Source organism: Heliangelus exortis, chromosome 28, assembly GCF_036169615.1.
Source record: "Heliangelus exortis chromosome 28, bHelExo1.hap1, whole genome shotgun sequence".
In the NCBI taxonomy this organism is placed as follows: Eukaryota; Metazoa; Chordata; class Aves; order Apodiformes; family Trochilidae; genus Heliangelus; species Heliangelus exortis.
In genome coordinates this window covers 292,651-308,098 of record NC_092449.1, presented here as the reverse complement: position 1 = coordinate 308,098, position 15,448 = coordinate 292,651, and the positions used below count along the sequence as shown (strand labels likewise).

At 59.9% G+C, this 15,448-nt stretch overlaps 2 protein-coding genes across 22 annotated transcripts in view; one reads left to right on the top strand and one right to left on the bottom strand.

Annotated features, from left to right (window-relative positions):
• Positions 1-36: 36 nt before the first annotated feature.
• TJP3 (tight junction protein 3) lies at positions 37-11,147 on the bottom strand. Of its 4 annotated transcripts, none has more exons than XM_071728122.1 (22): positions 10,490-11,147; positions 9,989-10,088; positions 9,666-9,866; positions 7,336-7,524; positions 7,126-7,250; positions 6,815-6,917; positions 6,190-6,643; positions 5,808-5,911; positions 4,720-4,882; positions 4,552-4,630; positions 4,269-4,333; positions 4,028-4,088; positions 3,727-3,883; positions 3,220-3,328; positions 2,582-2,801; positions 2,059-2,255; positions 1,747-1,842; positions 1,400-1,470; positions 965-1,276; positions 647-883; positions 430-479; positions 37-335 (listed from the first exon to the last, which is right to left on the bottom strand). In XM_071728122.1, the coding sequence occupies exons 1-22, from the start codon at positions 10,696-10,698 to the stop codon at positions 236-238; spliced, it is 3,402 nt and encodes a 1,133-aa protein (XP_071584223.1). In that variant the 5' UTR covers positions 10,699-11,147; the 3' UTR covers positions 37-235. The 4 variants fall into 4 exon arrangements, with proteins under 4 accessions (XP_071584223.1, XP_071584224.1, XP_071584225.1 ...); XM_071728123.1 differs by having other exon boundaries at positions 647-847; positions 10,490-11,144; XM_071728124.1 differs by lacking the exon at positions 9,666-9,866.
• Positions 11,148-11,514: 367 nt separating this feature from the next.
• PIP5K1C (phosphatidylinositol-4-phosphate 5-kinase type 1 gamma) overlaps positions 11,515-15,448 on the top strand; it is a 45,813-nt gene continuing 41,879 nt past the window's right edge. For 5 of the 18 annotated variants that reach the window (XR_011722829.1, XR_011722828.1, XM_071728128.1 and 2 more), the window contains exon 1: positions 11,516-11,854. Coding sequence is in view for 14 of the 18 variants with exons in the window: in XM_071728128.1 (XP_071584229.1) it covers positions 11,623-11,854 (232 nt within the window). In the remaining 4 variants the exon portion in view is untranslated. Of the gene's footprint in view, positions 11,855-15,448 lie in introns of all 18 variants that reach the window. The other 13 variants (XR_011722830.1, XR_011722831.1, XM_071728133.1 and 10 more) reach the window with 5 other exon arrangements.

Sequence of the window (15,448 nt, the reverse complement as noted above, 5' to 3'; positions counted from 1 at the left end):
TGTGCATTGCCACCCAGCATATATGGAAACAGCCTGTCCTGATAAAAGCATCCCTTTTATTCCTGGTGGAAAATGGAGAGGAGGCACTTGGTGGTGGTGAGGGGTACACAGGATTAGGGCCAGCCCAGCCTGGTCATGGTGTGCTGCATAGCACTATCTGGACTGACATGGATCCAGTGGGGTGGGGCTGCAGCAGGGCTGGCCCCAGGGCCTGGCTGCTACAGCAGTGGTGCTGCTACACATCTGTAGCTGGGCCCCACTGGTAGCCATCATCCTGGTCCGAGCCATCCCTGGCCTGTAGGAACCTCTTCCTCACAGCATCATGTTTGTATTCCCTGTGAGATGAGAAGCCACAGGGTCAGCCAGGCTCTGCAGGCCCTTCCCAGGGCTGGCTGCTGTCACCTCAGCTGGCCCTGGAGTGCAGGGTACCTGATGCTGTCGTAGCTGTCGTAGTGCCAGCCCTGCTGCTGCTCCATCACCTGCCAAAGGTGAGAGAGATGGGGGGGTTTGGGGAAGGGGTAGGATTTGTGCCCCCATGGGGCACAACCAGAGCTAGACATGGCTGTGCCACAGGGGACAGTAATTAGCCCCTGTGCCACCCCAGCTCTGCCCCACCAGCCCCTCATACCAGTATGGAGGAACTCACCTGCCTGCTCAGGCCATGGTTTGTGGATGTCTGTGCTGGCTCAGAGGAGCGGGGCAGCCCAGGCTGGTCACAGGCATCCTCCACCTCACCATCTGTGTCATCGTAGTCACTGTTGGCGTGACTGTCACAGGTCAGGTACCCTGAGGCCGTCATGCTTGGTGGGTTGAGCAGATCCAGACTGTCCTCCAGTGCCACATCTGCCTGTGGGGTGGGGATGACAGAGACATGGGACCCCAGCTGTCAGGGGACGGGTGCTTGGCCCTGTCACCTTCCCATCTGCAGCCCCAGCAGCCTGAGCAGGGGCCCCATGTCCTGTACCTGCTCTGCTGCCGTCCAGACGGGCTGGCTCTGCTGTGTCCTGATGATGTCCTTGATCCTGTCATACCAGCCACTGCCGATGCCACTGAGGCTGACAGTGGCAGTGAAGAGGTGGCTGCAGTACTTCTTCATCTTGCTGGCCTGGGCGTAGAGGCGCCGGGAGCTCTTCCTGGAGTCGGGTGCCAGCCACTGGCGCATGGCCTTGATGCTCTGCCGGCTCTCAGGCTCACAGAACACCACCACGGGGTAGTACTGCACATAGTTGAGCCGCTCCACCGCTGAGGGCGTGATGTCCAGCAAGGCATGCTTGTCCTGGGACAGGGCACAGCCATCCATCAGCCACCAGCCCCGCTGGGGACAGGGACAGAGGCAGCGGGCTCTCCCACCCCAGGCCGTGCCCCACCTGGCTCCAAGGTGAAGGGAGAGGTCACTCACCTTTTCTGCAATCTGCCGCACCGAGTCCAACTTGATGACCTTGGACGATGCTCCATCTCGGGGCACACTCGCTGCAGGGTATGGAGACATGGCAGATGGGGCTGGGGGGGAGGTGTGGCATTTCTGGCAGCCCCAGGCTGGGTCTGGGGCCTGGGACTGTGTCTAGGTATGGCTGGTGTCATGGTGTGTGGGGAGAGGGTGCATGAGTCCAGGAGGGTGTTGGGGCATCACAGGGAGGGGGCAATGAGGCAGGATCAGGACAGAGCCACAGGTAAAGGGCTCCACAGGTGCTGGACACTGAGGGTCTGGTTGCTTAGCAGCTTTCCCCCAGCATGTGTGGCACTTACGGGCTATCTCAAACAGCTCAGGCAGCTCTGTGCTCAGCTTCTGCATGGCAATGTCTGCAATGGGGCCCAGGATCACCACTGGCCGCTTGAAACTGGCTGTGAAGAGAGGATGGAGCAGCTCAGGGAGGTTGGGCTGGGGTAGAGTTTGTAGCACCCAGGCATCCAGCCCCATGCCTGAAGGTGCCCATGGGCCTGGGACTCACCCTGCACCTCCCAGGAGAGCAGAGCCCACCAGCACCCACAGCAGGGCAGCCCCAGGGCTGATGTCCCCTGGGTGGGTCTGGGTGGTGGGGACACAGCCCTTGTGCCCACCTTCCTTCAGGACCACCCTCTCGTAGGGTGGGTAGTGGCCCTGCTTTGTCAGGGCAGACAGGTCCTCACGGCTCTTCCGTAGAATCTTCTTAGCTCCCCGCAGGCCCCGCAGCTTCCAAAACTCAGCCCGTGCCCCAGAGTGGTTGGCACCAGACGTGGCTTTCAGCTCTGACTCCAGACTGGCAATCTGCTCAGCCCTGGGAAGGGAAAGGGCTCAGGACCTGGAGCCTCTGGAGTTAAACTCACTTTGTCTCTCCAGGCTCTGGGTGAGGCAGGAGCAGCTGATGTCCCTGCTCAGTGGCGTGGCTAGCGGAGGCTGTGGTAGCCTCTTCCCTCCAGGACCTTGGACAATGAGAAGCTGCCCCATCACCCCTGACAAGGGCCTTCACCAGCTCATACTTCCCAACACTGCTCCAGACCTTGCCCTGCCTCTTACTGGGCCCACCATGCATGTTTCCCATCTCACTGAGGAGCCATCTCCTGGCTCTGCTCATCTTGGGGCCATTCCTGGCTCCATCCCTACCTGCTCCTGCTGGGGATGATGCCCTTGTCCTGCTCCTGCAGGTCTCTGCCCATACGCACAGCCAGCCAGTTCCCCAGCCTGCCCCGGTACAGGGTGTCCAGCACATGGAAAACATCCCCACGGATGAAGCTGAGCCCCGATGGTGTGTCCTTCTCAAAGTCAAAGTGTGTCCGGATGTAGAATGAGTCACCCACACTCGATGAGATCATCTTCCTGTAAACTGGAACACAGGGTGAGAGGGACTATCAGGGTGGCCAAGGAGGAAGATGCTGGAGAGGAAGGTGCTGGAGGAATTTGGGAAGGAGCTGGGATAGCCAGGAGCCTCTGCAGGAGCCCTTGTTGCTACAGAGGGGATTGGGGATACCTTCCCATGCTGGAAACAGCAGGACCTTAGCCCCCAGCACAGTGGCCTCTCCAGGCTGAGCCACAGTGCCAGAAAGCCCTGTGCTCCAAGATGCCAAGGCACAAATGGCTGGGGTCTAGTCACTGCCCATCACCTGGAGCAGGAGAAGGGAGGTGCAGAGAAGAAGGACCACCTTGTGGGGGCAGAAAGGACCATGGCAGGTCCAGCAGCTCTGATGCTCAGAAGAGACAAAGGATGAAGAGACAAGCCCAGGAGTAGTCTGGTCATCACTCACTGTCTTGTTTGCTCTGGGTCCACAGTGTGATGTTCTCGCCTGGTGGCAGGCTCATGAGATATTCCACAGCCTCCTCACGGGTCAGATTCTGGAAACTGGTGTCATTCACCTGCCATGAAAAAGCACTTAGACACAGCCCCACTGGTGGGACAGAGGCACAGGTACCAGCAGTGGTCCTAGGGACTGCAGTGCCCAGGGCAGGGTGGGAGAGGAAGCTGCTCCCTGTCACCCAACTGCCTGCCACAACCCTTCATAGCCCTGGGGAGCACCTGCAGGCCAGTTGAGGTGGTGCCTGACCCCCTTGGGTGTTAGCATGGTGCCAGAGATAAGACTGTCCCTTTGGGCAGTGTCCACAGAGCCCAGTCCACAGTGTTTTGGGCCATGGGCAGTAGCCCAAAACACTGACCACCAGGAGAACTCCAAATCCCAGGGGGTCTGGGTCCCAGTCTGAGGGATTGGGTCAGTCTGGGTGCAATAGCACTGAGAGCTGTTCCCAGCCCTGTGTACCTGCAGGATCTGGTCCCCTTCCTGAATGCCCTGGCAGTCTGCTGGGCTCCCCTCCTGCACACTCGACACGAAGATGCCCACATCATTCCCACCAGCCAGACGCAGCCCCACACTCTTGCCCTTCACAAAGTGCACGACCCTGGAGTCAGCGCTGTACCTGCCACGGGGGGGAAGCTGTCGTCAGCCTGGCAGCGACGTGCCGAGGACAGCAGAAGGTATCACCAGCCCAGTGACCCCAACCCAGCACCAGAGCAGTTCCCCATCTCCCTCAGCCCTTCCCCACCCCCCCTGGCAGACGTACCCATCCCTGTGGACAGCTCGGGCAGCGGGGCTGCCATCCCTCTGCGGGGCTCTCCGCAGGTCTGCAGGGAAGGAGTGGCTGATCCCGGAGGCGGCGGTGGCTGCGCCGCTGCCAGGATGCTGAGGCATGGGGAGCCCTGGCATAGTCCTGCCAGATGTTTGGACAGCAGGGAGTCCAAACACGGGAGTCTGGAGCCCACTCAGTGCCCTTAGCTCCCCCAGTCCAATCTGAGCTCACTCACCAGGGCCTTGGGCATCATCCATGATCACATCAACTCCATGTCCCCTGTTCGATCGCCTTCTCTCTCTGGAACAAAGTTGGGGAGGATTTAGGCAGGTCACAGAGGCAGGTGCTGTGTGGGTACAGGCAGCAGGGACAGCAGAGTAAGCTGGGGACTAAATGGCAGTCCCACCTCCAAGGTGAACCAGGTCCAGGATGAAGGAGAAACAGCCCCTCCAGACAGGCAGAGAACACAGGGAGGGTTGAAGGGGGAAAGAAGGGCTCTGGGGACAGAGGGGGCTTACGGTGGTGAACACATCCCAGCAGAAGCTGGAGGTCGTGGGGATGGTGGATGGGACAGCTCGGAGTCAATGTCAGAGATATCTGCAGCAACAGGAAGGAAGACACATTAGTGACTACCCAGTCCACATGTTGTGTGTTTGGCCCCTGGCCCCGTCACCGTGTCCCCTCACCATCCATCCTGGAGCTGTCACTCTCTATGTCTTCTACATCAGCGATGTTGATCAGGAACTGCCGGTGGTCCCGGAGGATGAGCAGGGTCAGGGTCCCCTCCGTCTGCTCAATGAGCTGCTGGGTGTCAGCCAGGGACATGTCCTCACTGGCCACCCCATTGATCTGAGGGGGGCAGAGCAGGAGGCCTCAGGGCTCTCACTCCTGGGAAAGCCACCCCTAGGAAGGCCCCATTCAAATGGGATGCTCCAACTGCTCTTCCCCATCCCTTCCCAACCCCTCCACCCCAGCCCCAACTCCCATCCTGGGCTGTGTCTTAGTTCCTGCTGCCTCCCCGTGGGGCCTCTCCCTGCGCAGAGGAAGCAACTGAGTGAGGAGAGTTCACTGCCACCTTTGGCTGTGGGGAGGTCAGAGCTGCAGAGTCCCACTCAGACATTGCCCGGAGCTCAGTTTCACTTTGACCTTGGCCCAGCACTGTCCTTCCATGCACTGGACTGGTGCTGAGAAGTCAGTCCCCACGCAAGCCATGGGGCTGTGATCTCCCCGAGGTGCAGCAGCTTTTCCCACCCAATTGCTTGGGATGAAATCCCTTCCATTTGCCCTTAGATCCGCTTTGGCCCTAGTTTCTCACAGCTATGGGTCTGCCTGGCCAGTGTGTACAAACGAAGCATATTTCTCCCTCCATTTTTTTTTTATCCCCAAATACTTTAATAATTTTTTCATTTCACATGCCTTGAACACCTGAGCTCCTTGGGCCAACTGCTGCCCCAGCAGGTATACACACACACAGCAAGGGACTGTGAGCTGTGGGGACAGTGGGGCAGATGTAATCCCACTGTGGCAGTTGGAGAAGCCAGCATCCCCAGATGAACACCACAATACTCCTCAGCATTGCAGGGAACTGGTCCCTAAGAGCCCATGTGGTGTCCCTGGTGACAGCTGGGGAGCCAGGGCAGGGTGTGGGCAATGCCTTTGCAGCCAGACAAGAAAAAAGCACTCTTGGCTTGTCCCTTTTGGTGACACTAGCCAGGGATGAGCCACCCCAGGTGGGGGACTTGAGATCCTCAGTAAGTGCTCTGCACCCCCATACCTTCAGGATGAGATCTCCCTCCTGCAAGGAGCCTCCCTTGGCTGCCAGCCCACTCTCCACGATGTGTTTGATGAAGAGCTGACTTCCCAGCTTCACGCCATACTCTGCACCAGAGAGAGCCCAGGGCAGTGGTGGAACCAGGCAGATGGAGGACCACCTCAAGGTCCTTGCCATCATCTCCACAAACCCACCCCAGCTTCCCTTGGGGCACTAGTAAAGCCCCAGAGCTAAGCCCTGCAACCTCAGACTGATGCCTGCCAGGTTTGGTGCTGCCAGCACCCTCACTGCATGCCAGACCCTGGCACCAGGCCTGCCACCACCTCCTCCCCCGAGGGACACACAGCCACAGGTTGGGTGACAAGACAGAGCAGAAGGGACTCACCTTCATTCTGCTTCTGCTTCACCAAGACCGACGTGATGGGCTTCATCAGCACATCCTGGCGTGGCAACCGCTTGAAGCCTGACACCAAGGCCAGCCCGCTGGGGTCCCACTCCTGACCAAAGCCATTGGTGGAGTGGTGTCGGCTGTAGCCCCTCTGATCCAAGCCACTGCCAGGGCTCTGCCTCCAGTGGCTGCTGTCCTGGCTTCGCCTCCAGCTCCGGGACACCGGCTTGTGTTGGCGACGGTCATCTCGGTGGTGACCAGAGCTCCTCTCACTGGATGAGTCTCCATCGTAGCCCTGGTTGTGGTCCAGGTCATCCCGTGAGCGATGCAGGGCGGGATTCACACCATGTGGCCCATCATCTTCATCTGAGTCATAGTGCCGGGGCACAGTGAGGGTCCCAGGGCTGCTCTTGCTCTTGGGGAGGTAGACCTTCTTTGGTCTTTTCAGTGTCTGCAAATGGAAAGTGAGAAGGAGAGGATGATGGGCACAACTGCATCTGCCAGGAATACAGCAATTTCCAAGCCCCAGATGGGAACAACCTCGGGGTATGTGGAACAGGGGCCCTGAGATAGGGACAGGCATGACAACCCCAACCCCCATCCTGCCACTGGGCACACTCACAATGTTGGCAGTCTTGCCGCAGGTTTTAAGTGTCTGGATGGCAAAGGAGGATGAGACGTTCTCCATGGAAATGCCATTCACCATCACGATGAGATCCTTCTTCCTGGGAGGGAAAAGGCAGCTGTGGCTCTGCCCCAGTCACAGCCCCAGCCAGGGGAGCTGGTGGGGTGGCAAGGGCACCCATTGCCCCAGGGGACCCTACCCCAGCTGGGCAGGGTGGCAGCACTGCTGGCCCTGTTCCAGCAGAAGAGATTTGCTGCCCTTCCCATTCCCGTTAACATTGAGACCCCCTCAAATCCCTGCACACTCACTGGAGCCGTCCCACTGCAGGTCCCCCAGCCACCACATCCGAAATGACCACTGCTGTGTCCCCAGTCACCCTGTTGGGATGGTCCCGGCCTCCAGAGACAGCAAAGCCAAAGCCCCTTTGAGGGTCCTAGCAGGGACAGGCAGAGAGGGGTCAGGCAGAGCCATCCCAACAGACCCCGTCCCCTCCTGCAGCCACCCCAGGCCATGCTCACCTTGCTCAGTGTCACCGTGTGCTGCTCCCAGATCACCATCTCCTCCATGGTGTCCATCTGCCAACACAAGCGAGGGATGGTGACCGCGGCAGCGGGGCGGTGTGGCTGCCCCTGCCCGGTGTCTGGGGGTGCAGATCGGCTCCTGCTCCTCTTTGCAGCCACTGGCTCTTTCCTCAGTCCCACTTCAGGCTGCAAGGAAGAGCAAAAGCAAAGCTGAGCTGGTGGCACCAGGGACAAGGAAGGTGCAGGGGACAGAGGTCCCATGGTGCCCAGGCATCCACCAGGGGCACTGGGACTCCCAGCTGTCACACCCCAGCTAATACATGGGATGGACCCAGGGATTCTCCCCCCCAGCTCCTGGCTCTGCAAATGTCAGTTTGAAGCCAGAGAGATGCAGGATCTCTGCTTGGGGTGGGGGACGAGGCCCAGATAATCCCATGACTTCCCATGGACTGGGATGGGAAGGAGACGGTTTGATCAGGGCCTCAAAGGGTCCAGGTCCTCCTGTGCCGTTGCAAGGAAACCCTGGTGAGACCATCAAGTGATTCTCCAGGGCAACGGGGACAGGAAAGCCAACAGCCTAGCCACAAAGCCACCACCAGGTCCTCACCCCTCCAACTGGTGCAGAGACCAGGGAGGACAGCAGAGACTCAGTCCTGCTGCCTGAGCACCCTGTCCCACAGCACCTGCATGGCCTGGGTGGTCCCTGAGGGCTCTGGAACAGTGGTGCTGGGGATGTGCTGGCTCCCCAGTGCAGCATGGCCAGCCTGGAAAGCTCAAAGTCTTCAGAGCCCCTGTGGGAACTGGCCATTTGGCACCTTCAGCAGGACAGGGACATCAGAGACACTTGATGTCCCGTGGGCAATGACAAGCAGTGACCTCAAGGGGAAGCTGCCAGCAGTGGGCAGCCAGCCCTAGGGAAAGCTTGGCAGCTCAGCTCCAGCTGAGCCTCCATGGGGGCTTTTTCCCCAGGTCAGAGCCACAGGGAAGCAGCCAGCTGGATCCTCAAAAATGAGACAGAGCCCACAGCAGCCACAGGGAGGGATGGGGTAAATCATTCACCCAGGGCTCAGCAACAGCCCCAGCAGCCAGGCTGTGAGCCAGTGAGCCTGGAGGGCAGAGTCCAGGTTCCCACTCTGTGTCATCAGCTGCCGAAACCAGCCCGAGCTCCCACCCACTAGTGATCAACACACGTGTGACCAGGGGATGGCTGTGGCTGAGCAGGAGCCTGGTGGCAGGTGTGGTCCTGTCGTGGTGCTTGTAAGACCAGTAACATACAGCAGAGCCCAGCTAGGGGGGTCCTGCTGGGTGGTTTCCACCAGAAGGGTGGTTTCCTGCTGGGTCAGGGAGCTGAGCTGGTGAGTCCCATCTCAGCCACTTCACCAGTGTCAGCCAGTGAGTGCTCACAGGTTCCCTGCATACCCATGAGTGACAGGGCATGAGCCACAGGACCCCAGAGCATCCCCCTCCCCGGGGTGATGGCCCAACAGCTGTGGGAGAGCCACCCCTCCTGCCAGCCACCACAGCTTCTGGCTGTCCCCAAGCAGCTCCCACTGCTGTCCCATCACCAGGGTGCAACCGAACAGCCACGCACCTGTGTCCCGCTGCCACCCGTGGCTCCCCGTGGGCAGCTCAGGCTGAGGCTGGGGACACAGCGTGGGGAAGGTGGCAGCAGCTCCCACCTCCCCAACCGGGGACCTGGAGCAGTGCCGGCCCCGAGCCAAAGGCCGAGGTTGGCAGCCGGAGGAGCCGGCTCAGCCGGTTTCCGACAGAAACCAGCCCGCACCCGAAATGTCCCCGCCAGGAGACGCCGTATCTGGGCACAGCTGCCCGCGGCCCAGCCCCTCGTACCCAGCTCCGGGCACCGCCAGCAAGGGGAGCCCCCCGCACCCCGCTCTGGCCCCCGCACCTCACTCTGCCCCGCTCACGCACCCTGACCCGCATCTCCCGTGGGGTTTTAATGCCAAACGGAGCCTGGGCTGCGCCGGGACAGCTCGTTCCCCTGCAGGGTCCCTGACTGGGGTCTGTGCCCGGCCCCAGGTGACACTGCCTACAGTGCCCACCCTGGGGACAGCAGTGGGTGAGGAGGTTATTGGTGTGGCAGCAACACAGCCTGCCCACCCAAGCCTTGCCCACAGCCATCCCCAGCACCCAAATCCTGTTTCCCAACCCTCCTGCTGATGGGGGCTCACAATCTAGAACCCCAAAGCCGTCCTGGGGTCAGCTGGGTCCCCCCGTCTCACTCAGTGCTGCCAAACCAGCCAAACCTTGACAGGACCTTCCCGTGCGGGGTCCCAGATCCCTCCAAAGCTCCTCTCACCCAACCCCACCCACATCTCTAGAGACTGATCCAGACTCCCCGCTTTGGGAAAAGGGTCTCTGGAAGGTCTGACCCAGTCGGGATGTAAATCAGGAGGATGCAGGCCCGTCCTTCTGCCCGCGGGGTACAGAGCTGTTTCAGAGGGATCCTCGGATTCCCCCCGGGATTTGTCTCTTCCATCGGGGTAGGATTCCCGTAGGGTCACTCGATCCTTGAGCCATTCAGAAAGGGGAAAAGCATGGCGTGCTCCCCAGGTGAGAGCACGGCTGGGTCCCCGTCCCCAGACAGGGAACGGTGCCGGTAGATCCTGAGAAAATTGGTTTCAGCACTCACCGAGCCTCGGATCCGACCAGGAAGGAGCAGAGCTCCCGGGCTGGTGGCAGCAGTGTCACTCCAGGGTGCCTTGCGTAACCCTTTGTGGCCCAGGTGCAGTCTGCAGGAGAGAAGGAACAGGAAGGGGGTCCCGGGGCAGCTTCCTGCGCACCGCAGGAGCCGCGGGAACGATCCCTACTGTCCTCCACTCTGATAGTGGCTCAGCCACATCAACTCACCCCCCAACCAGCCCTGTGCTGGGAGAGGCTCACAGGATGCTGGGGGTGCTGGTGCCTGGAGACAGGGACCTGGGGGGACCTCTCCAAGGAGGTGGTACGGAACCCGCATTGTCCCGGACCCCTAACCCTCCCAGCAGCCCTGGTAGGGGGCCCTCAGGGGACCAAATCCCTTCACCCAGTCTCCCAAGAGGTGACAGTGACAGTGACCAGTGTGGTCCTGGGGAGGGTGTCGGAAAAAAGGTGAGTCTGCTGCCCTCCCCTTCCCCTTCCCTCTGTCCCCCACCTAGGGACCAGCCCCACGGCATTCTTCCTTCCACGACGTCTCTTTCTTGCAGTGACAGCAAGCAGCTCTTCTCGGTTCTCCGTCCAGGCCGCTGTCTCCAGCCGGGGTCGGTACCGCGGGAGGGGATGGTGCTGTGGCGGGGGGTCGCGGGGGGACCAGTTCCTCCTGAACCCCCCGCCCACCAGCCGCCAGCCCAGAGCTGGAGACATGAAGCTGATGCTTCCCTCCCCCGCTCCTCAGACCGGCAGCCCCCTCCTCCTGCCCGAAGGTCCCCGCCAGACCCAGGGGGAGGACGGAGCCGCTCCCGTCCAGGCGGCCGCCGCTCCCCAGGCCCGGCCGCAGTCTCGCAGGGCCAGCGCCGGGAGACGGCGGGGAGCGAGGGGACGGGGACGCCGTCGAGCAGCGTCATTAGAGCCGCCGGCACCTTCCCCGGCTCCGCCGAGGGCTGCGCGCTAAGGCCGAGCCGGTTTCCCGGCTGGGGCTGCCCCTGCCCGTGTCACGTTTGTCCCCTAGGGACCGGGCCACTCTGGCGCGAAGGGACCAGGCCGGGAGAACCGGCAGGTCCGGCCTGGGCTGCCCCGTACCCCGCGGTTGACCCGCACCACCAAGCCCGCCGGGCCGCGCGGTACCACTAGAGGGTGCCACGGGCTGGGCTCGACGAAGGGCCGGGGGGAAAAGCGGTGGCGCTGAGCGGGCCGGGCGGGACCGGGCCGGGTCCAGCGGCTTTGTCGGCTCCGGGAGTTCGGCTCAGGCACGGGGAGGGAGGGGAGGCAGCGCCACGCACCAGGAGGAGCGCGGACCCGCGTGGGCACAGCGCGGACACAGCGGCCGGGGATGCCCCAGACCCCGCCCCGTTGCCATGGCAACCGCCTGCCACCCCCCCCCGCCGCCGAGGGAAAGCCTTGACTTTATGGTCTCTCCGGCCGCTTAGAGAGGACGGGGGAGGGATTTCCTTTCGCCGCTCTGTCCTTCCCGCGCTTCCCGTGCCGCAGCCCGCGGACTATCGCGACAACCAGGCCTCTCTCGTACATATTAACCCGGGCGGAAGTGGGCAGCTCTACTTCCGGCGCTGGTCGCGGCCCCTTCCGTCCGTAGAGCTAGGGCTTGTCTAGCCGCGGGACCTCCCGCGCTTTATGGTCCCCGCTGTTCCCAGTCTCCTCAGCGGCGGCGGTCGGAGCCGGGAGGAGCGCAGCGGCGGCGGCAGCGGGTGCGGGCCTGGCCTGGGTACTCCGGTCCCATCCCTGCCCGTGGCCCTCGTGTCGGCCATGGAGCTGGAGGTGCCCGAGGAGGTGGAAAGCTCGGCTGTGGCGGGTGCCGGTGCCATCACCCCGGAGGCCGGCGTGGGGGGACCGGACGCGGCAGGAGGTAACGGGCGGCGAGCACCGGGCTGCCGGCACCCTGGGCCGGGCTCCCTGGCGTGTTCCCCGGCGTGTCGCCGTGCCCCCGACGGGCCTCTCCTAGCCAAACCCCCCGCAACGTCCTTGTGTCCCGTCCCCCCTGGGGCCCGGAGTGGTTCGGCCCAGCTGCACCCCCGGTGGGGCGGGGGGTGAGTGGTACCTCCCGGCTGGGCCCCCCGCATTGTGTTTTGTGTCCCCCGAGGGAGCTCGGAGTGGTTCACCCCCCCCCCCCCTCCCCCGGTACCGCGTGGTGCCGTCTAATTGCCGCTGGCCCCGGAGACCCAGAATGGTTCCGTTCTGCCCCGCCGGGGATGCCGCTTGGACCGGGACCCCCGGGGCACTGCGGGCGGGGGCAGAGCTGGGGCTGCCCTCCTCTCCCGGAGGGTCTCGGGCCGGTGCCTGCTGGGACCCTCGGAGCAAAATGCACAGCCCAGCCCAGCCCGGCCGCTTCTCCCCGCACAGTACCGCTCCCCAAGTCGGTACCGGTCCAGGGGACGGCGGCGGGCGCTGCGGCAGCCTCGGGGCCGGGTCACTGCTCCCCACGGCAGCTGCCCGCATGCCTGAGCCGGGCTCCCTCCGCTCCTTCGGGGATGGCCGCGGGCATCCGCCTCCCCTGCCCGGATCCCGGGGATCCATCGGTGGGGTCCGGCAGCTCCGGTACCCGCTCGGGAGAAGGCCCGAACCGCCAGCAGCTCAGGTTTTGGGTTTCTGGGTTGATGCTCATGCATGTTGGGGGCTGTGTGAGTGCATCTGCCTCTGACGCTTAATTACGGGCGGTTCGTTAACAGCCTCTCCTCTGCCACCTTTGGTTTTGCGGGGGCTCCACAGCCCCGCTCTGGGCTCTCTGTGGGGTCGATGCGAAGCTCCCGAGCATCTGCCTGAGCCTGAAGTTGATTCAGAGCCTGCTCTGAGGCTTTGGTTGTGTGATGACAGCAGTCTCCTTGTCCTACAGCTGTAAATGGGGATCCTTAGATCTTCCAAAAAACAGCAAATTGCAGCAGGAGCCATTATTATTTCTGAGATGTCATCTACTACGTTGAAGGGGATGGCTGTATTGTGTAATTTTTGGTAAGGTGCTGAGATTTAACAAGTGGCAATCTATCCCCAGTGCTCCTGCTTCAGTTCCTTGGTGCTGCAGGGAAAATGGAGGGGCTGGCTGCCTGCAGCCTTTCCCTGGGTGCTCCTGGCTCTTCCCACCCACTGCTCGCACCTCTTTTTTAAGGATGTGCTCCCAGAAGATTGTGGTGTGCCTAGTGGACTCCCAGCTTGTGATTCAGAGGGAGCAAAAGGCAGAGTCTCTTCCTTATTAATCAATTAAATATTATTTATCCTTCTGATTTCTCTGTTTTTTGGGAGGTTGAGGGTTGTTGCTCAGGGCAATGTCAGATCTCCATGAAGACTGTTGCTTTGGAGGGTGTTTAAGCAGGGACTGTGTGTTTTTCTTCCCTTTGCAAGTTAATCTGAATTTGCAAACCTGGAGGGTGTTTTACCTTATGCTGATAGTAAAAATAATGAAACAGAGACAGTAATCGTACTGGTGCTTTGATTTTTGGAGTCAAGTTGCTTACTCCTCACTTGGGTAGAGTCCAAATTGTGTCACTCAGTCTCAGCTGCACTTGCAACTGAAGCTCCTGTGAGGGCTGAGGACAATGTGCAGGATGGCTAACCAGGATTTTCTGGAAGAGAACAAACATGGGGACTCTGGAGGTGGCTCCTGCTGGGTTGTGTGGGGAGGAAAAGCTCCAGCTGCAGGCAGGGTGTGCTGGGGTCAGGACTGTCCTCTGCTGGAGCAAGTCAACGTGCTCTGTGGTCCTCGTTGCAGCAGATGGGAATGCTGCATGCCAGAGCGATATGCCCGGGAGCAGGGGGGTTTGTGCTCTGTTTTGTTGACTCTTTCAAAGCTGATGGCAACAAACCCAATTTACTGTGTGCGGCGCTGATGCCTTCGCTTCTGTCTAGAGCAGTGGTGGAGGTGAAGTGCTGGGGGCCTGCCTGTGCTTTGTGCCACTCTCCTTGCTGCTTGTGCTGTTGGTGGTGATTTATCAGCATAGCTGAAATCTGGCTCTTTGCTGGAGAGCAAGGCTGGCTGGGGGCTGCACTCTTGCTGACCCAACACGGTGGGGTTAATGCAGAATGGGGTTTGGGTCAGCGAGGACCCAATGAGCTGGTTACAAGAGTAAAACTGGAGGGAGGGGAGAAGAGAGGCAGAATGTCAGGGAAACCTTGGCAGTAGGTTGACTTGAGGCATGGAGAGTCTTCTGAAGGGAGTTCTTGGAAGTCTCATAATATCCATTGAGGGAGAAAACCTCATTTAGTGCCAGCAGCTAGGCTGGTGCATGAACACACAGAACAAATTTGTCCCTTTCTGAGAACCCAACTTTGACGTTTTAAAAGTTTTGTAATGACTGTGCTTTGGTAGGGAGTTTAAAAATCTGATGGATGTAAATGGCTGCTGTGCCTTCTCCCCACATCCCCATCCTCTTGCCCAGGGAATAGATGCAGGAAGTGTAAGGGACTGTTTTCCAGTTCCGTGTGAAGAGCAGAGCAGTCAGCAGGATGGGCAGCACCAGGTGTGTCAGGGTGATAGGTGAGCACTGGGATCATTCAGGCTGCGGTGTCCTGAAACAGCTGGATAAGCAGAGGGCACATTGCCATCCCTCTGTCTGAGTGCTGTCTGGAGACAGAGTCTGGAAATTTCCTTTAATCCAAGGTATTGGAGAAGTGTTAGTACAAAACTGGTAGCAGATATCGCCTCCATCTTGCAGAGGTGGAGATTTTCAGATGGGGAAGTCGAGTTGATGTACATTTCTCACATCTCCCATTCTGTGGTTGCAGTCTGACCATTATTTATGGCTCAGAGCCTGAGCAGAAGCCTCCAACATCTTCCTCAGCATTGATTTCTTCTGCTTTAGGGAAATGAAAAGATTTAACAAGTATTTATGCTCTTGTTCAACAGTTGTCTCACTTGTACGCAGAACTCGAGACAGCAAAGTGGAGATCCTGGCTCCAGCCAGTGGTGCTGAGCATGCTGGTGGCACCTGTAAGGCCATCTGCAAAAAGCACCGAGAGAGCCTTGATTGTGACAGAGGAAGAACTGTATTGCAGCTCTTCCCACTTTGCAGTGATAACTTTGAAGTTACTTTTGAAGGGTGGCTGGAAGCAGGTTTGTTGGTTTTTTTCAGTGAGCAGATTAGAGATAAGAGAAGAATTCCAACCTGTGGGGCACATGCAGTTCAATCCATTCCAACGTGATGGAGAGGGAAACTGGAGAGAGCTTATCTGTTTGAGGAAAAATCAAATGTAAACATCATCCCCAGCATGGTTATGGTTCACAGCCTCCTTGAATGTCACATGCCTCTTCCCTGTGAAATGGTGCTAGTGAAGATGATGACAGAGGGAGTCAGCTGGGCAAAAACAGACAGAAAAACACCCTGAACTTTTAAAGACCCTGCAGTTACTTCACAGTCAATAAGTCACAGCTCAGCTGCAGGGAAGGAGGAAGTCAATGAAAATAGAATTCAGGCTACTCTGGCAAATTAATTATCCTTTAAGGTGTGAATGA

Bases quoted from the DNA above. Each gene is read 5' to 3' on its own strand.
- TJP3 (XM_071728122.1), bottom strand. From the start codon at position 10,698: ATGTCTCCAGCTCTGGGCTGGCGGCTGGTGGGCGGGGGGTTCAGGAGG. The intron at 5,912-6,189 runs GTGAGTCCCTTC...TCTCTGGTGCAG, and splicing joins GAAGCAGAAGCAGAATGAAG to AGTATGGCGTGAAGCTGGGA. The intron at 336-429 runs GTACCCTGCACT...CTCATCTCACAG, and splicing joins GACAGCTACGACAGCATCAG to GGAATACAAACATGATGCTG.